Raw genomic sequence first — 21,060 nt, forward strand, 5'->3', positions numbered from 1 at the left:
CTAACTTCAATGACATGATATTCTACTTTAGATTTTATAAAGCCTTTATCTTTATTTTCTCCATCTGGGTTATCTTTTTTGAATGGCATAAGACTACAAGTAGACAATTTGTGTCTAAGCATCCTAAAATATCGCCCCATTTAAGGGGCAATTTATGAGGCCAATCCACCTATCCTGCACATATTTGGGTTGTGGAGGTGAGACCCAAGCAGACACGAGGAGAATATGCAAAGTCCAAAACAGTGACCCGGGGCCGGGAATGAACCTGGATCTTCAGTGCCATGAGACAGCGGTGCGCCACGGTGCCGCCCATCTAAGCAATGAATCTTGACACAACACAAAATGCATGAATTTTTGGCCAATATTCACAAGTAGCAATGGAATACAAGGACCAAAACTTCACTCAGTTCAGTCGTTATGGCACGGTCTCTAAGTACCTTGAAAAACACAAATGCAAGAATGGTGGAGAAATGTACTCACCTACTCAAGAAAGAGTTCATTTGCTGAAGGCACAACGTCAGCACCTTAAGTTTCAGATCATCGCTGATCTGAGCAGCCACCTGCAGATTCTGTTCAAACATCTGAAACGGCCCATTTAAACAATTAAGCGTACCATTCTGTGTACAGCAATCATATTTAATACACCCTAAGAACACCCACATCTGTCAAACCACAGTTCAGTGCAAGAGGGATGGTTGCGTAAATCTATCCAGTTATATTTTCCTTCTCTCTACCATCGATTTAAAAGACGTTCTGCTTTACCACAAGCAAATGAGACACACACTACCATTTGCTTGTATGTACATGATAAAAGGGGCCTGAAATTCCACACGGCTGCCATAAAATTGCTTATCCCTTTTCACTGAGGTTACAACGGGTATTCGGAAAGCCACAAAAGAATTCCAAGATATTTGTGAATGGCATAATCAACGGCTAAACAACAAAAGCAGCAGTGACAACTTCGTCAAACTAGCTTTGCAGAAGTACCACAGTGTGGAGAGAATCCAGTCAATTTGTTTTAATACAAGAATGCAAGTTTTGGGGCAGCCTGGTAATCAAAGGGGAATAACCTAACTCTGGGAAGAAACATTACTAGCTGAGGTAGCAGCATATTCTGACAATGGCATGTTTCCTTCGGGGTCAAACTCATGGAGCCCAGATATAACTCAATCACCATTTTAAAAATGTACATTCGACCCTTTTTATTTATCATCACGATAGGGAAATATTAGGAACTTGGGTCCAGAAATGGGGTCCAAGATGTAGCAGACATTTTAAGGGTTAAACAGACTGAAAGAAAAGACTGCTAGCAGCAGATTCAGAGGGATGCGCCCACTGCCTGAGTTAACTTAACCTTGTTAATGGGAATACACAGATGCCCCGGTTCAGCCAGGATGATCCACTCAAGATCCACTGTCCTTCGGGACAACCATTATCCCATCACAGAGTCTCTTTACCAATTTGTCTGTCAATGGAAAGTTAGTTCCATATGAATGGCATAGCTTTGTTCTTTTGTAGAAATGGGAGTAGAGAAACCAGATAACGATAATGGATTCAAGTCTGCCCACCTCAGGGGAGACCCTTTGTTTGAAGGGCTGGGCGGAGCTTAGAGAGAGGCAGGAAATGCTATTTTGGTCAGTTAGGCAGAAGGCTGGGAAATCGACCAGGGAGATCATGAAAGTTGCCACTGAGGTAGACTTTTAAAAAAGGATTCTGAACAAATGTCCCTAACAAAAGAAAAATTGCTTCGCAAATGCAAGTATTGTCTTTGTCCGTCTGTGATCGTGGAACCAGAGCTGCATGTTCATGTCCAATGTTGTGCAATAGGAACCATTGTGTTACGAAACCACATGTAATCTGTTAGAGTTAGAGCTGAAGTAAAAGTTTAAATATTGTTTTATTTTCTTTTGTTTTAATAAAGTTTATTTATAAAATAACAAAGTCCTATTTCTTATATCACCTGGAAGGCATCGACCTTTCTGCACAGTCTTAAAACTTCAAAAACATTAAGCTTCTGGTTCAGTATCTTAGCCGTTATTGAGGGCATCTGTAACAAATATTCCAACTTTTCCCATTAGAAATTCTTATGCGGCTTCCGGTTGCGGCTATGACTAGCTAAGCCGCACATTTGGAAGCTCCTGCAACAAAGGTGTTTTTGGGCCAATTGGAGGGCCCCAACGGCGCTGAAAAAACGAATCCCGGTGGGGGAAGGTCCCCTGAGGAGAACTAGACCGATTTTATGGTCGGTACCCGGAGTGGAGCGGCAAGAAAAACGGCAGCAGCTCCCCAAAAAAAGCGGGGGAAGAAAATCAAAATGGCGGCCGGCGGTGCACCGGAGGAGTGGAAGAAATGGGCGGAGGAGCAGCAGGCCGCTCTCCTCCGTTTTTTCACGGAGATGAAAGTGGAACTCTTAGAGTCCATGAACGCGACGGCCACCAGGTTGGTGGGAGCCCAGGCGATCCAAGAGGCGTCGATTAAAGATCTGCAGCAGGAGATGGCCGCGAGGGAGGAGGAGGCCACAGTCATCGGGGCAAAGGTGGAGGTGCACGAGGCACTCCACATGAAGTGGCAGAGCCGCTTCGAGGAGCTGGACACTCGGATGAGGAGGAAAAATTTGAGGATCCTGGGCCTGGAAGAAGGCCTGGAGGGGTCGGATCTCCCGGGATATGTGGCGGAGATGTTGAGCTCCCTGATGGGGGAAGGGGCCGGTCCGGCGCCCCTGGAATTGGAAGAGGCATACCGGGTCATGGCCAGGAGGCCTAGGGCAAACGAGCCCCCGAGGGCGGTGCTGGTGCGGTTCCAGCGGCTAAGTGATCGAGAGAAAGTCCTGAGGTGGGCTAAAAGGGAGAAAAGCAGCAAGTGGCAGAACTCGACGGTAAGGGTGTACCAGGACTGGAGTGCGGAGGTGGCAAAGCGGCGGGCCCGGTACAACCGGACAAAGGCGGTGCTACACGCGAAAAAGATCAAATTTGGAATGTTGCAACCGGCGCGCTTGTGGGTCACCTACAAGGACCAACATCATTATTTCGAGTCCCCAGAGGAGGCCTGGACCTTTGTACAAGAGGAAAAGTTGGACACGAACTAAAACCTGGGAGCACCGGCGGTCGTAGCCGCCGGGGGACTCTTGATTGTGCAAGTGGCCCTTTTCTTTTTCAGGCCAGGTCGGAACTGGGTAACAGTTTCGTGGAGTGTTTGGGGTGTTTTTTCTCGAACGGTTGACTTTTCTGAATATTTTGAAGGTTTCGAGTTGTTGGGTGTTTCTGTATATTTGTACTGTTGAAATCTCTATTGTGGGTCGTTGGCTTCTTATGGGGTGTTTTTTCCCGTTTCCAATTTCCCTTAGTTATTTACCCCTCTTACCCTTTTTCTTTGGGTGCTTGGGGGGGTTTTTTGTTCTTTTTTTTCTTTTCGGGTTATGGTTATCTGCGGTTATTTATACTGTTTGATGGAGGGTGATGGTTGGGCACACTGTTAGTTGATAGTTAGTTAATTATTTTGTTATTTAAGTATGTAGTTAAGTATTTATGTATTTAGCTGCCATTGGGTATTTGTATTTATATCGTTAAGTTGGGGAGACGGGACGGGGGGGAGCGGGTTGATTATGCGGGTCTTTCTCGGGGGTTTTAAGGGGATCTTCCACGGGCGCAGATGGGGTGAACCGGGAGGAGTCGGAATGTGGCAGGAGCAGCCGGGTCAGCGGAGACCAGCTGACTCTCGGGAGTACGATGTGGGGTACATCGCGGCTAGGAGGGGTCCTAGCCAGGGGGGGGGGGGGGGGGGGGGGGGAAGGGGGGGGGACTGGGGGGGGACACCGGGTTGCTGCTAGAAAGACCAGGGACGAGAAGGGGAGAGCCGGGGGGGGTGGGGGGGGGGGGGGGGGCCATCGCTATGGGAAGCGGGTCAGAAAAGAAGGGATGACCCGGGGCGAGCAAGGGACAAGACATGGCTAATCGACAGGGAGTAGGGACGGGTCGCTCTGCGACCCGATTGATCACGTGGAACGTAAGGGGGCTGAATGGGCCGGTCAAAAGATCAAGGGTCTTCTCACACCTGAAGGGACTGAAGGCGGATGTAGCAATGCTGCAGGAGACTCATTTGAGGGTAGCAGATCAGGTCCGCCTGAGAAGGGGGTGGGTGGGACAGGTGTTCCACTCAGGCTTGGATATCAAGAACCGGGGGGTGGCGATTTTGGTGGGAAAGAGAGTGTCGTTTGTGGCGGCAGAGGTGGTGGCAGACAAGGAGGGCAGGTACGTGATGGTGAGGGGTAGGCTGCAGGGAGAGAGTGTGGTACTGGTAAATGTGTATGCCCCGAACTGGGACGACGCGGGTTTTATGAGGCGCCTGCTGGGCCTCATCCCGGGACTGGAGGCAGGGGGCCTGATCATGGGAGGGGACTTTAATACGGTGTTAGACCCTGGGCTGGATAGATCGAGTTCCAGGACGAATAGGAGGCCGGCAGCGGCAGAGGTGTTAAGGGGGTTCATGGAGCAGATGGGAGGGGTAGACCCATGGAGATTTGGTAGGCCTAGGGCGAGGGAGTATTCTTTTTTCTCCCACGTCCACAGAGTGTACTCTAGGATCGATTTTTTTCGTATTGAACAGGGGGCTGATACCGAGAGTGCAGGACACGGAGTACTCGGCCATTGCGATATCGGACCATGCACCACATTGGGTGGACGTGGACATGGGGGAGGCGCGGGACCAACGCCCGTTGTGGCGCCTGGATGTAGGGCTGTTGGCGGACGAAGAGGTGTGCAGAAGGGTGAGAACGGGCATTGAGAACTATCTGGGTACGAATGACACAGGTGAGGTGCAGGTGGGGACGGTCTGGGAGGCCTTGAAAGCAGTGATTAGAGGAGAGCTGATCTCCATAAGGGCACACAGAGAGAGGAAGGAGAGGCAGGAAAGGGAGAGGCTGGTGGGGGAGCTCCTAGAAGTAGATAGGAAATATGCGGCGGCGCCAGAGGAGGGGCTATTAAGGGAGCGGCGTAGCTTGCAGGCCAGGTTCGACCTACTGACCACTAGGAAGGCGGAAATGCAGTGGAGAAGGGCGCAGGGTGCGGCGTATGAGTACGGGGAAAAGGCGAGCAGGATGCTGGCACACCAGCTTCGTAAGCGAGATGCAGCCAGAGAGATTGGGGGAGTGAGAGAGAGGGGTGGGGATGTAGTGCAGAAGGGGCAAGAGGTGAATAGGGTCTTTAGGGACTTCTATAGGGAATTGTATAGGTCTGAACCGCCGAAGAGGAGAGGGGGAATGAAGAACTTTCTCGACAAATTGGGGTTCCCAAAGGTACAGGAGGAGCTGGTGGAAGGGTTGGGGGCGCCGATAGAGCTGCAGGAGCTAATTAAAGGGATAGGCCAGATGCAGGCGGGGAAGGCGCCGGGGCCGGATGGGTTCCCGGTGGAGTTTTACAGGAAATTTGTGGACTTGGTGGGTCCAGTGCTGGTGCGAGCCTTCAATGAGGCGCGCGAGGGGGGGGTTCTGCCTCCAACAATGTCGCAGGCCCTGATCTCCTTGATTTTGAAGCGGGACAAGGACCCGGTCCAGTGCGGGTCCTACAGGCCTATCTCCCTCTTAAATGTAGATGCCAAGCTGTTAGCAAAGGTCCTGGCAACCAGGATAGAGGACTGTGTGCCAGGGGTAGTCCATGAAGACCAGACGGGGTTCGTGAAGGGACGCCAACTTAACACAAATGTCCGGAGATTGTTAAATGTGATTATGATGCCAGCAGTGGAAGGGGAGGCGGAGATAGTGGTAGCGCTGGACGCGGAGAAGGCATTTGACAGGGTGGAGTGGGAATACTTGTGGGAGACGTTGGAAAGGTTTGGGTTTGGGGAGGGATTTATCAAGTGGGTAAAACTGCTCTATTCAGCTCCGATGGCAAGTGTGGTAACAAACGGGAGGAGGTCAGAATATTTTGGGCTCCATCGAGGTACTAGGCAGGGATGTCCCCTATCTCCCTTACTCTTTGCATTAGCGATTGAGCCGTTGGCGATGGCACTGAGGGGTTCAGGGGGGTGGAGAGGACTGACAAGGGGAGGGGAGGAACATCGGGTCTCGCTCTATGCGGATGATTTGTTGTTGTATGTGGCAGACCCGGAGGGGGGAATGCCGGAGGTAATGGGGATACTAGCGGAGTTCGGGGACTTTTCGGGATATAAATTAAATCTGGGGAAAAGTGAGGTCTTTGTAATACACCCGGGAGACCAAGGGGAGGGAATTGGGAGGCTCCCCTTCAAAAGAGCAGTTAAAAGTTTTAGGTATTTGGGGGTGCAGGTGGCAAAGAACTGGGGGACCCTACACAAGTTGAACTTTTCCAGACTGGTGGAGCAGATGGAGGAGGAGTTTAAGAGGTGGGACATGGTGCCGCTGTCGCTGGCAGGGAGGGTGCAGTCAGTTAAAATGACGGTCCTCCCGAGGTTCTTGTTTTTGTTCCAGTGTCTGCCCATCTTCCTTCCCAGGGCCTTTTTCAAGAAGGTAACGAGTAGTATCATGGGGTATGTGTGGGCACATGGCACCCCGAGAGTTAGAAGGGTCTTTTTGGAGCGGAGTAGGGATAGTGGAGGGCTGGCGTTACCCAACCTTTCAGGATATTACTGGGCGGCAAATACATCGATGGTACGAAAGTGGATGATGGAAGGGGAGGGGGCAGCCTGGAAGCGCATGGAGAGGGCGTCCTGCGGCAACATAAGCTTAGGGGCACTGGTAACGGCACCATGGCCGCTCCCTCCCACGAGGTATACCACGAGCCCGGTGGTGGCGGCCACCCTCAAGATCTGGGGGCAGTGGAGGCGACACAGGGGGGAAGTGGGAGGTCTGATAGGGGCACCACTAAGAGGGAACCACAGATTTGCGCCGGGAAACACAGGAGGGGGATTCCAGAGCTGGCAGAGGGCGGGTATTAGACAACTGAGGGACTTGTTTATAGAGGGGAGGTTTGCGAGCCTGGGAGAGCTGGAGGAGAAATTTGGGCTCCCCCCGGGGAACACGTTCAGGTACCTCCAAGTGAAGGCATTTGCCAGACGACAGGTAGCGGGGTTCCCCGCGCTCCCCGACAGGGGGGTGAGTGATAGGGTGCTATCAGGGGTCTGGGTCGGGGAGGGGAAGATCTCGGACATCTATAAGATTATGCAGGAGGTGGAGGAGGTACCAGTAGAGGAGCTGAAAGATAAGTGGGAGTTAGAGCTGGGGGAACAGATAGAGGACGGGACATGGGCAGACGCCCTGGAGAGGGTCAACTCGTCGTCGTCATGTGCGAGACTAAGTCTCATTCAATTTAAGGTACTGCATAGAGCCCACATGACGGGGACAAGGATGAGTCGGTTTTTCGGGGGTGAAGACAGGTGTATTAGATGTTCGGGAAGCCCTGCGAATCATGCACATATGTTTTGGGCATGTCCGGCACTGGAGGAGTTCTGGAAGGGGGTGGCAGGGACGGTGTCGAGAGTGGTGGGGTCCAGGGTCAAGCCAGGATGGGGACTTGCGATCTTCGGGGTTGGGGTGGAACCGGGGGTACAGGAGGCGAGGGAGGCTGGAATATTAGCCTTTGCGTCCTTGGTGGCTCGGAGGAGGATCCTGATTCAGTGGAGGGACGAAAGGCCTCCGAGTGTTAACACCTGGTTAAACGACATGGCAAACTTCATCCAATTGGAAAGGATCAAATTCGCCCTGAGAGGGTCGGTGCAGGGGTTTTCCAGGCGATGGCAACCCTTCCTAGACCTTTTGGATCAGAGATAGAAACTGAGGCCATGACAGCAGCAACCCGGGAGGGGAGGGGAGGGGAGGGGGGGGAGGGGGGGGGGGGGAGGGGGGACAACGACGAAGGAAGTACGGTAGCGGCGGTGGCACGGGCAAGGCCTGCCCGAGGACGCTGCTAGAAATGATAAGTTGGTCTGACTGTCGGTTCGCCGGCGGGGGGGCGGGGGGGGGGGGGGGGGGGGGGGGACGCGCGGGGAGGGGGGGGGGGGGGATTTTTTTCTTTTTCTTGTTAAGTAGGGGGGTTTGACTTTGTTTTGTTATAATTTAAATGTAAATGTAGGGGGGGTTAAAATGTTTGTATTTTGAAAAATTCAATAAAAATTATTTAAAAAAAAAAAAGAAATTCTTATGCCCAGATGCATAATGACCACTGCCCATGGTGTAACGCCACCCTCCACCAATGTGGTGCTGCAGTGCCTCCACTGACTGAGACCATATTTACACTGCGATAAGTTTACATGGACAGTTTCCATTAAACATGTGAACAAGAATTTTAAGGGGGGGAACCTGACAGAAATAGACACAAGAAGAGGAGAGCTCCGAGGGGTACAACAATAGTTTTTACATCTTTGGGGACAATTCACTTTTGTCATCTTAATTCTGACCCCCATGGTAGGCTGAGAAGGAACAACTTAAAACAAAAGCAGAGCTGCACTGGAAGCTAAAGCTCATCTTGCTTATCACCAGTAGCAGTTTAACCATGTCAGCATGTCCAAATGTTAAAATGCATTCAGAGTATTTGCAAGAGATATAATTGAGGAGTTTTGAGAATACCTGAAATACAATAGCTGGCAGTGTGGTCTGATAGTAACCATCCTGATCAGCTTCTGGCTCTTGTTCCTTTTTCCAATCCTTCTTGTCAGTTTCAAGTGCTTTCCGTAGCCAGCCAATAATGTTAGACTGTAAGGAATAAAGTAGTCAGTATTTGATTTTGTTTTAATTTCCTATTGAACAGCTGAAGTTTAAATAATGGAATCAAAACTCAGCGCGAGACTAAAGGACAACCTAAGGAGCAAGATCTTTATAAAAACTGACCATCAACTTCTTTCAAAGCTTCAGAAATAAAGCAAAAACAATCAAAACGAAGATTTTACTTGAGGTTACGACAAATCTGAAGTTCTACATGACAGATTTGTAATTAAAATAAAAGCCACTGAGGGGCAGCACAGTGGTGCAGTGGGAACAGTGCCCTGTTGCCTCACGGTGCTAACGTCCCAGGTTCGATCCCGGCTCTGGGTCACTGACCGTGTGGAGTTTGCACATTCTCTCCATGTCTGCGTGGGCTTTGCCCCCACACCCCAAAGATGTGCAGGTTAGGTAGACTGGCCACATAAAATTGCCTCTTAATTGGGAAAAAATGAATTGGGTATTCTGAATTTATAAAAAAAATAAAAGCGACTGGTTAAAGGTAGATAGTAAAAAAGTAATAAACTTTTGTCAAATGTTTTCTAAAAATCCAAAATACTACATCCACTGGTCCCCCCTCCTCATTATCTTGCTAGTTATACCCTCAGACAAAATAGTCATATGAATTTGACAATAATAATTTTTCTTTCATATAACCATATTGCCTCTGCCTACACAAAGATGAGAATTTTACATGCGCGTGACAGGCAGGACCAGAAGTGGCCATATTTCCCGGTTCCACCTGAAATCAATGAAAAAATGCAATGTCATGCTGGTTGTCCGCTTAAGTATCCGCCAGCTCAAGACCATAAGATATAGGCGCAGAATTAGGCCATTCAGCCCATCGTGTCTGCTCAACCATTCAATCATGGCTGATATATAATGGCATGAAAGGTGTCCAAATGGGGTCTGCGAGGCCAGTGGGGGCAGGAGTGCGGCAGGTACCGGGTCCAATGGCGACCCGGCAGAAAGTTTAAATGCAGCTGCCAGAGACTGCTGAAGACATTGGAGGACAGAAGGGAGGTCTGCATCATGGCAGCACCTCGAGTACACTCCAGGCTGAGGGGCACTAAAAGTGGGCAGCACGCCCCCAGATTTTCTGATGACTGTCTACATGCCCTTCAGAAGGCAGTGACTGCCGCGTGATGAAAGGAGGAGGCCATCTCACATCACCAAGGCAGCCTGGGCAGAGGTGCCTGCTGAGGTTAGAGGGTACAATCTGATCCGGCTCACGCATATACAATGCCAGAAAAATGATCTACACTTGGCAGGGGTGAGTACCGAGTTGGCATGGTCCAGTGTGAAGACCTGAGGAAGGGTGCCCTTTCTTAGTTGCACCCATCGGTGCAGGAATCAGGGAGACCTCTGCACGTATCTGTTAAGGTTGGAGAGAAGATCCGAAACCCTGGGCTCAACAAAGGTTCAGATGTGTAAAGGGGTTCGGAACGCCCAAATGATTCGCTGGAGTGAAGGGGGGTGGGGCACAGCATAGTATGGTGCGGAGGTGGAGGGCTGCGTATTGAATGGAGCTTTGCACTTACAGGAGATACATAGCCATCACAACATAGCCCAGAAATCCGTCACTGGTGGTGGGGTGGCAAACCTGGCAATCCACACCAGCCATGAGCTGGGAGCCTTGGAGCTCAAATGAGAGTGAGGAGGATGGTCCTCAGGTCAGAGGGAGGCTGTAGTCAAATAATTTACAATGCAGGAGGCCATTTGGCCCATCGAGTTTGAAAAGAGCACCCTACTTAAGCCCACGCCTCCACCCCATCCCCGTAACCCAGTAACCCCACCTAACCTTTTGGACATTAAGGGGCAATTTAGCCGAGCCAATCCACCTAACCTGCACATCTTTGGACTGAGTCACTGGGAAAGGCAAGAGCCCAATTGGCAGAAGTGAGACAGGCGGAGAGTGAAACAAATGTAGCTTATCTCATCCCTCATATGGATTTCCGAGAAAATGTCCGGCGGCTCACCAATCACAAAGCGACTGTGATGCCATTGATATCACTCGTACCCGGCCACATCCATGGACGGTAACTGTGTGATATGACTAATAGCACTGACCAATTGTTTTCCTCCCTCCAATGAGCCATCCATAGAGCCAGACAGGAAGCAGACTACCCTCCGTTAACACTATAGCAGGGGCAGATGGCAGACGCATCCATGTCACACCCTCTCTCTGCACCGAGCGCCAGCACAGAGACTGGCATGTTGGTGGGCACAGAGCACCAGATCATATGGTAGCACACAGTGATGAGGGCATATCACACTTGCTTGAGCAGATGGTGGAGGCAGGGATTGCTCAGGGTGCCGGCAGTCAGAGGACTACTGGAGATCAGGACCATGCTGAGTCCAAGACAGATAGAACATAGAACATAGAACAGTACAGCACAGAACAGGCCCTTCGGCCCTCGATGTTGTGCCGAGCAATGATCACCCTACTCAAACCCACGTATCCACCCTATACCTGTAACCCAACAACACCCCCCTTAACCTTATTTTTTAGTACACTACGGGCAATTTAGCATGGCCAATCCACCTAACCCGCACATCTTTGAACTGTGGGAGGAAACCGGAGCACCCGGAGGAAACCCACGCACACACGGGGAGGACGTGCAGACTCCGCACAGACAGTGACCCAGCCGGGAATCGAACCTGGGACCCTGGAGCTGTGAAGCATTTATGCTAACCACCATGCTACCGTGCCGCCCCTAATGAGGCGATGATGAGCTTCTGGAGTTACCAAGGAGGCAGAACATTTTGGTGTCCAGTGTGATGTGCAGGGAGATCAGGTGGAGATCCTGGAGGGTTTATGAACCTGTCATGAAGGAGTCCATGCGGAATATGAGCGCTACATTGATACTGAGCTACGAGCGCACAGCTTTGCCCATTGAGTGGCAAGTCTCATGGAGGCAGCTCCAGGAACAGAATCAGGGGTTCCTACGGTTGTGTTGGGTCTGAAAGCCCTCACACAGGCAATGACCTCAGGAGGTCACTGCCAATGTGGGAGGTAGATGCGGCACCTTATCTCTCAGATGGGTGCCCATTCCTCAATGATGAGCAAGGTGGTCCAGACACACCTCACAATGGTAGACTAGCTGCCTGTCATCTGTATTGGCGCCTCTTGTGGCACCATAGATGAAGGAAGCAGCTCCTCCACCTCTCTGCCAGTCTTCACACCATCCTTAGATGTTTTGCTAAATTCCCAGTGACTTCCTTGCCATTGCAGTGCTTCATTCGTTCAAAAAATAAATAACCAAGAGGCAGCCTGCTTGAAAAAAAGGGACAACAAAAATGTCAAATGAATCATTGTTGGACTTTGGTTGTCAGTTAACATTTGGTGGCTGTGCTGTGAACGGACTTAAAAAAATTAATCCGTCTCCCATCTTTCGTTAGATTTGCAGAAAGGTCAGTGTGTATTTTCCTCACTCCGATTCGGACTACACAACCATAAATAATTGTGGAAAATCTGCCATAGATCTAGTTTTATCAGAAAGGGTGCAAATGCAGGTTTCATAACTGTTATACTCCGCTCCTTAGAAGCTATTAACTCACTGTAAGAGTTGTCATGTATTTGGTGAGAAGAGCATTGGCCATATTGTTTGACAGTAAGGGTTCCAAGGTCTTCACGTCCACCTCTGGAGCTAGGTCTGGGTGCCCCATCATATCTGTACTATTCAGTAAAGACATCAGAATTCAATTAGAAGCAAAATTCAGCAGTACAAACTCGGTAAAATTTAAACTGAACAACCAAAGCAGGCCATAAAAGACAAAATCTGGAAGCTTTATGGTACAAATGCTGCTTTAAATTCTGAACACCACACCTCCGGGTGGATATACTGACCTTGGAGGGGACACAGCACAGATGTGGAAGAATGATATCGTGGTTAATAGGGTTAAATTGAGATGGCAGATTCTAGGCTTATATATTCTGGTTGGCCTAAAGGCTTTGATAGGGTCAACATAATTTTTATTTTAAATCTCTCCACCACCCAATGGGAACAGTGTGTTCCATATGCAAGATGCAACAGTTTCCAAACCCGCGATCTCTACCTTAGCTGCCGGCGCCCCTCAAAGCCACACACCATCCTGAATTGGAACTATATCATTTTCCTTCACTATTGCTGGCTCAGAATCCAGGAACTACATTCCTACCAGCACTGTAGGTATACCTACACCACATGCACTGCAGCAGTTCAAGGCAGCTCACCAACACTTTCTCAAGTGCAGTTAGGGATTGGCAAGAAATGCTGGCCTAGCCAGCGACACCTATACCACGAAATAATTTTTAAAATTCCTGATAGAAAATGCCGAAAAAGGGGCACAACCTTAACATGAGACCTAGACTCGTGTAAGGAAGTATTATTTCACACAAGAGGTAGTAGGAATGGTAGTGGCTGCAATGGATGCGGAGAAGGCCTTTGACAGGGTAGAGTGGGAGTACCTGTGGGAAGTGTTAGGTAGGTTTGGATTCGGGGAGGGATTCATAGGGTGGGTCAAGCTACTGCATCAGGCCCCCGGAACGAGTGTATCCACGAACCGGCTGAGGTTGGAATATTTCAGGTTGCACCGAGGGATGAGGCAAGGATGCCCCCTGTCCCCGTTGCTATTTGCCCTGGCAATTGAGCCATTGGCCACAGCGCTTAGGACTTCAAGGAACTGGTCCGGGGTGTGTGTGTGTGTGTGTGTGTGTGTGTGTGTGTGTGTGTGTGTGGGGGGGGGGGGGGGGGGGGGGGGGGGGGGGCAGGAGGAGAGACTGGGGGAGCTCCCGCTCAAGATAGTGGAGAAGAGCTTTCGATATTTAGGTATACAGGTGGCTAAGAGCTGGAATGCCCTACACAGGCTCAACTTGTCTCGGCTGGTAGAGCAGATGGAGGGACTTTAAAAGGTGGGACATGCTCCCGCTTTCCCTGATGGGAAGAGTGCGGATTGTGAAGATGACGGTTTGTCCCAGATTCCTGTTCGTCTTTCAGTGCCTCCTTATTTTCATCCCCAAATTGTTTTTCAAGCGGGTGAACAGGATTATCCCGGGATTTGTGTGGGCACTACAGCTTATATTGGGAGGCGAATATGGCCATGATTAGGAAGTGGGTAATGGAGGAGGGTCAGCGTGGGGGCAGCTAGAGGCGGTGTCATGCAAAGGCACCAGGCATGGGGCACTAGTAACGGCACCGCTGCCATTCTCGCTGGCACGATACACCCCAAACCCAGTGGTGACGGCAGCACTGAGGGTCTGGGGTCAGTGGAGGAGGCACAGGAAGGAGAAGGGGGCCTCAGTTTGGACCCCGATACGGAACAACCATAGATTTGCTCCGGGCAGGATAGATGGGGGGTTTCAAGGCTGGTATAGGGCAGGCATTAGAAGGATGGGGGACCTGTTTATAGATGGGACTTTCCCCAGCGTGCAGGCACTGGAGGAGAAGTTCGGCCTGCCCCCCCGGAAATGCTTTCAGATACCTCCAGGTTTGGGACTTTCTCAAGAAACAGGTGGGGACATTTCCACTGTTACCCCCTCGAAGGATACAGGACAGGGTTATGTCTGGCATCTGGGTAGGAGAGGGGAAGGTGTTGGATTAATATCAGGAGCTGCAGGAGGCGGAGGAAGCCTCAGTGGAGGAGCTGAAGGGCAAGTGAGAGGAGGAGCTGGGCGAGGAGCTGGATAAGGGCCTGTGGGCTTATGCCCTGGGCAGGCTCAGTTTGATTCAATTTAAGGTGGTGCACCGGGCTCACATGACGACAAGGATGAGCAAGTTTTTTGGGATAGAGGACAGGTGTGCGAGATGTGCAGGGAGTCCAACGAACTATGTCCATATGTTCTGGGCATGCCCGGCCCTTAAAGACTTGTGGTAGGACTTTGCAAGAGCTATGTCCAGGATTTTGGGCACGCAGGTGAAGTAGAGTCCAACAATAGCGGTATTTGGGGTGTCGGAGGACCCGGGAGTGCAGGAAGCAAAAGAGGCCGAGGTGTTGGCTTTTGCCTCCCTGGTAGCCAGGATCTTGTTAATGTGGAGGGACTCGAAACCCCCGAGTGTGGAGACCTGGGTTAGCGATATGGCTGGGTTTCTCAGCCTGGAGCAAATAAAGTTGCCTTGAGAGGGTCCTTGATGGGGTTCTCCCGGCGGTGGCAACCTCGACTTTCTAGGGGAGCAGTGAAGTGTCCGCCGGGGTATCTTTTTTTGTTATGTAAAAATCCTGGTTGAAAAAAGCTTTAATTAAAATATTTTTCTAAAAAGAGGTAGGAGGAATTGCTCACTTAAATACCTAGGGTAGATAAACTGAAAAATTGAAGACTGAGAATAATAGATTTTTTGTTAGGCAACACGATAATGAGTTATTGAGCCAAGTTAGATAAATGAAATTGTACAGATCATCCATGATCTAACTGAATTGCACAGGCTTGAAGAGCTGAATGGCCGTTGCCTGTTCCGACATTTTAATGTTTCGTCTGACTTTGTATTTCTCTTTATTATCATTTTTAGTGACACCGTGTGCAAGTTTTCATCACTGGAATGAGACAATGGCAGCTGAAAATTCAGCTCAATTTAACAGAAAATTAGGGTTCCCAAAATTATGATTAAAGTTTTAATACCTCCACTAGGAGTCCAAACTACCTCACAAGGCACTGTATTGGTGGAAAAGTCAGCAGTGTCAACTGCAAGTTTTGACTCCCAAACCCCATGGCTGCTGAAGCCCGCTCTGCCTTTCCAGCTTTTCATGCTTCCACTCCTACGTACCTCATACCCCACTTCTGCAACTATGTAGGACCCAGGGCAGCACGGTGGCGCAGTGTGTTAGCTCTGTTGCCTCACAGTGCCGAGGTGCCAGGTTCGATCCCGGCTCTGGGTCACTGTCCGTGTGGAGTTTGCACATTCTCCCAGTGTTTGCGTGGGTCACACCCCCACAACCCAAAGATGTGCAGGTTAGGTGGATTGGCCACACTAAATTGCCCCTTAATTGGTAAAATTGAATTGTGTACTCCAGATTTATCTTAAAAAAAAACAAACTATGTAGGACCTGCCTGTGTCACACAGAAGCCTTGAATGTCTTCATTTTCTCTCATATTGGTTCCTATTGCCTCAAACTAATATCACTTCTCTATTCAACCATCTCTCTCACTGAAGCATTTTAAAGTTCAAATGTGCACGATTTCTCCTCTTCCTTTCCTATGCTTTATCCTTTAAATGCTTGCAAGATCCTTCAGTTTACCCAAGTTAACTCATCCATTCTTGTCCATAGATGCTGCAGAATTTTTTTTCCAGCATTGTACTTTTGTGGCAAAAAAACCCTCAGTCAACAACCCCAAATCAACCTGTAATTGTAATGTTTTGGCTATATTATATATTTTTGGTTGCACAGGGATTTTGCCTCTAATTTACATCCCTTTTTCCCCCCGCACTAACCAGAAAATGCCTGCATCTCCCAAATGATGTGTGCCAGCTTGGGAGCTCACCATGCCAGGAGAAATCATATGAGAAGCTGCCTTCTTATACAGTCATATTAAATTCTTACCTGCGGTACGTATTCAGAACCCAGGTCAGAAGTGAAACAATTTCATTGGCCTCCAACTCCTCAGAGGCAAGTTCCTCTACCCGCGCCACTAGTCCATCGTGATACAAATTCTGAAGTCTTCTGAAGATGTTGTAATGAGGAGGAAAACACTGCACCATCAAATTCTTCATGACCAACAAGTCCTCAAGAACATATTTGCGTGTAAGCTCCAGGTGACGCACAAGCCACATTTTGTCTAGCTCCCGCGTATCAGACTGACTGGCCTCAATCCGATTGGCAACAATCTGTTCCAGCACCTCAAACAACTTGGCTTTCCACCGTTTTGGTCTGCCGGGAGGTATGAACCCTGTCTGCTTCTGACGATCCAGCATCCGCTTATCGATTTTTTCTTCTCTCTCAATGATTCGAATCACTGAAACGAGCTGGGCCGGATCACTGCGGACCGATACCGAAGATCTTTGCACCAGCATCCAGATCTGTTTTCCCATTTGCTCTGAGAGGTTCTGCACCTCAGTGAAGTAGGCCTGAATGAGTTTCATATCATGCGTGTTCTTGCTATCCATACGATACTGCTCATACATAAGATCATCGCGAGAGCACTCTAGATCCATCAATTTTCGATGGGCTAAAAGCAGCTCTCCTCGTTCAATCAGTTCACAGGCCTCCTGCACAATCTCTGGAACTGAAAACCAGACAATATGGAACATTAGCTAGTATTTGATCAGTGCGCTGACAGTAATATTGCTGCATAATAATAATCTTTATTAGTGTCACAAGTAGGCTAACATTAACACTGCAATAATACAAAGATTGAAAAAATATTTTCACTGTATTCTGATCTAGCAAGTGATAATATCCAGTCTAACTAAATCCAAAAATTGAAATTTGCAAACTATCACAATGATTTTCAATTTGTACTTTACTACGAGAAGACATGTGTGCCAAAGACAGGAATCACAAATTTGAACAACACCGTTGGAGATTTTAAATAGCAAATTAAAACATTTAATAACAAAAGAAAAGGAAACATAAACACGCAAGATTACATTTATACAGTTTAAATTAGTCTGACAGAATATTTCTCCAACAGGTGTTTACTTGGTTAGACTCAAAAATAAACATCTCTTTAGGCAACGGTCCATATAAACTTATACTCTATAAAACAAATTTCTGCAATATTACCACAAGGTACAATTCACTATTACTAAAGGGAAGATAGGTCACAGGGCCTTTCTCTTTCTTTCTCACTTGACTGTAGAAATCAAAGTCTTTAAACAAACCCCTTCTTTCTGGAGCAGACCAACACTTCTCTGGGGTGGCTGATGGCTGCTTACTTCATCACTTAACAGCCCTGTCTTAGCATAGCACTCTCTTTAGAATTTTACATAGTCACACCTTACATAGCTTCCAACCTCATTTTAAATATACATTTTTCCTCTTTCGTCTTTTCCCAATCGTCCTTATCCTTCTTTGAAATTTTCCTTTCCCAGAATAAAAGAAACTTCTGGTTTCCCTATGGCTACTTACAGGTAAAAACTCAGTCCCCAGCTTTATTAAATTCATCACACACACAGACAGCCCCCATAATCTTTCTTTACAGAATACCACAGCACCCCAGAAATATTTTTAAAACTATTTTCTTCACAGCTGAGGGTTATAATATCAAGCAATTGCGGTAAACTTGGCAGTGCCTGGATTTTAGGCCTGATAAAATTTGACATTTTAAATTATGAATTGGGCATTTTAAAATCAAACGGCAGTCAATCTCAGACAGGCTGATGGGAATTCAGACTTGACCAAAGTCAAATACCCAACACACAAAATGCCAGGACATGTCTGGACCTGCCATCCCAATCACCCATCAGGAGATAATCAGCTTAATTCATATGCATTGCTTTGTTTCGGGCTTCCTAGATCGAGCCAGATTTCCTGGCACCCAGGGTTCCTGCCGTTACCTTATATGGCAACTGGTTACGTGCAAGCAACACCACCAGAGATGGACACTTGCAGTTGGGCCCTGGTGTCCTGTCAAGCGGTCATCATCTAATCATTGGGCGTTGAGACCCCATCCCGAGGTCTCATTGGTCAAAAGCCAGAGAAGTTTCTGGAAAGGCAAGGTAAAGGGGTATAGGAATCAAACACCCGGACTTCCCAGCAGCGGAAACTCCATGCAGAGGCAATCGAGGCATCTAACCAGAGGCGGAAGGAAGCAGTGTGCCACCTTCACAATGAAAAAAGGCAATGAGGAAATCGAGACTCAGTGAATTGGACCCACAGCTCAACTGAGCCCATCAATAAGGGTAGTACAACGATCTTGGGAATCTTTAGTATATGGGTTTCGGTTAACTTAAGAGTAAATATTTTTGTAGTTGAATAAAATTGGTTTAACTTTATACCTGTGTTGTCCTTTGTTCTCCTGGCTAATAAAGACATCTGGGTAAAACTTTGATTAAAATACTGCAGAAATTTTACAGATAAAATAACGATTTTCTTCACAACTGAGGGTTATAATATCAAGCAATGGTTTACAAATCTTTTACTAAGACAACAGAGGTTAGAGAAAATATCTTTACACAGAGGATTAAGGTAAAGGCCATTGCATCTTTTAAGGAAAATTCATTTTTTGACATTATCAAAGACATGATAATCCAGCCTCTTTCTGTGCTATAGATTTACATGCTGACAAATAAGAAAACAAGTTCAAATAACACAAACTGAGACATCACATTACATCTATTCCCAATGGGAGAAAACCTCCCTGTTTACAACCAAACTGCACATTATTTCTTGAGTTGTTTTTCTCAGTGTCAGTATGGTACGGAAGGGGATGAAAACAACTGCTCAGGTGTAGAGAAAACGTATTCATAGTGCTTTAAGAAGAGCAGCAATTCTTCTCCCACTGAGTTACAGTTTTGGTGCGCTAAATGCAAGGGACCTGCCTAATTCCAAGCTTCCAATTCCTGGAATAGAACATGCTGCAAGTCACAAAATCTAAAATGACCTAAATCTAACTGTAAGCAACAACGGTTATAGATGGGCGTTATGGAATGATGAGATGAGTTTATGCTCATATTTCTCCAATCTACTCAGCTGTAATCCACATAATAGTGGGCGGATGCTCGGAAGTAAAGTAGTAAAGACCTCAGTGGGTTGTTGTTGCAATTCCCCTGTCTATCAGATCAACAGCAACAATTAAGAGGATTGGGAGCAAGTGGCATGTTCATTATCTCTATACAGTTGGTAAACTGCCGGAAGAGAAGGTCATTTGGAAAATATTAACAGAAGGATCTCTCCCATCATTTATAACTAACTCCCGGCAGTGAACACATTTCATTGATTTTTGTTCCCCCCGTTAATCGGTGATGTACTTCAAGATGTGGAAAGCGAAACTTCATAGTTGGCACAGAAATAGCACAGCGCTTGCGGAGACATGGGCCGAGTCTCCCCTTCTGTTGCGCTTGGTCCACCTCTCTCTATTTCCGGAGAATAACGAGAGAGCCCCAAAATGGAATTTGCACCGAGTGCTAAAATGAGCACAATGCTCCCGGATGCAATCTGGTTAAATGAGTATTTGAACTCATTCAAATATGCATTTCTGGGTTTTCATTGAAGTCTCCCAGGATTCTCCGCCCCCACCGGCACAATGGAAGGCCAGTGGGAATCACTACTGGCCTCAGTCAATGGAGACCAGACACGATGACCACCACACCAGCGGGGAGACTTGGAGGCCACTGGAGCCGACTATGTGGTCAGGGACAGGGCAGTGGCACCGCCAATCCGGCAAAGCCAGGGTGCCGAGGGGCACAGGCAAGGGATATGACCATTAAGGAGGGGCATTAAGGGGGCTTATAAGGGGGGAAACCCCAAAGCGGGGTGTTGGTCACTTAGGTGAGGGGGGCTACTGGTACCAGTGATTAGGGGGAGGCCTGATGCCTGCATGTGGGGGGTGGGAGGAGAGAACAGAGAGGTCTCTGCCAGCCAGTAGGAAGGGAGGGGGTGAAGGTGCTGGAGGGCTGTCTAGAGATCAGAATGCCTTTGAAAAATAGTACCACGATCGCCAAAATCCTACACATCTCCATACAGGAATCTCCCCAGCTCCAAGAAAGTGAGTTAAGAGTGGAAGAATTGCAATGGGAACCGTGCCGGAACAGCTCGCAGGATTCATATTAGTTTTCCCACCTGAGATGACAGTTGACACTGAGGACATTTACTGTGATATGTGATACTACCACTGTGCTAATTTGGAAAGTTTCAGAACAGATCTAGCTGTTCAAAACTGAGCATCAATAAGGCACTGTGACCATCAGGTGAGTTCCATTCAACCACAATCTACAACCTCATCACCCTTTAGTCTCTCACTCTACCATTACTATCAAGCCAGGAGGACAATCCTGGTTCAATGAAGAGTGTAGGAAGCATACATCAAGGCTGCACAAGACATACCTAAAAATGAGGCATCATGCTATAGACAGAGCTAAGGGGCGAAATTCTCCCAAAGGGAGACTGAGTGCCGTCGCCGGAGTGAAACCCGGAGTGTTTCACTCCGGCGTTGTAGGTCACTCCTCGCCCCCTATTCTCCCCCCCCTCCCCTCCCCCGGGGGGGGGGGGGGGGGGGGGGGGGGGCTAGGAGCGGCGTTGCGGGAAACTCGGCCGCCGGGCCTTGGCGCTTGCGTCAAAGCAACGTGCCGAGAATGACGTGGCCTGCGGTGCCTAAGTGACATCAGCCGCGCATGCGCAGGTTGGCCGGCTCCAACCCGCGCATGCGCGGTTGCCGTCTTCCCCTCCGCTGCCCCGCAAGGCGTGGCAGCTTGATCTTGCAGGGCCGCAGAGGGGAAAGAGTACGTCTCTTAGAGACGCCGGCCCGACGATCGGTGGGCACT

The 21,060-nt window shown here is 48.7% G+C and overlaps 1 protein-coding gene across 2 annotated transcripts in view; it reads right to left on the reverse strand.

Annotated features, from left to right (window-relative positions):
* Nucleotides 1–21,060, reverse strand: part of exoc3 (exocyst complex component 3) — a 44,913-nt gene that overhangs the window by 11,156 nt on the left and 12,697 nt on the right. For both annotated transcript variants that reach the window (XM_038796822.1, XM_038796823.1), the window contains 4 exons: nt 16,181–16,862; nt 12,227–12,344; nt 8,534–8,659; nt 481–581 (listed from right to left, as the gene is read on the reverse strand). In XM_038796822.1, coding sequence (XP_038652750.1) covers nt 481–581; nt 8,534–8,659; nt 12,227–12,344; nt 16,181–16,862 — 1,027 coding nt within the window. The remainder of the gene's footprint in view (nt 1–480; nt 582–8,533; nt 8,660–12,226; nt 12,345–16,180; nt 16,863–21,060) is intronic.

The sequence above is a fragment of the Scyliorhinus canicula genome, chromosome 5 (assembly GCF_902713615.1).
Source record: "Scyliorhinus canicula chromosome 5, sScyCan1.1, whole genome shotgun sequence".
Classification (NCBI taxonomy): domain Eukaryota; kingdom Metazoa; phylum Chordata; class Chondrichthyes; order Carcharhiniformes; family Scyliorhinidae; genus Scyliorhinus; species Scyliorhinus canicula.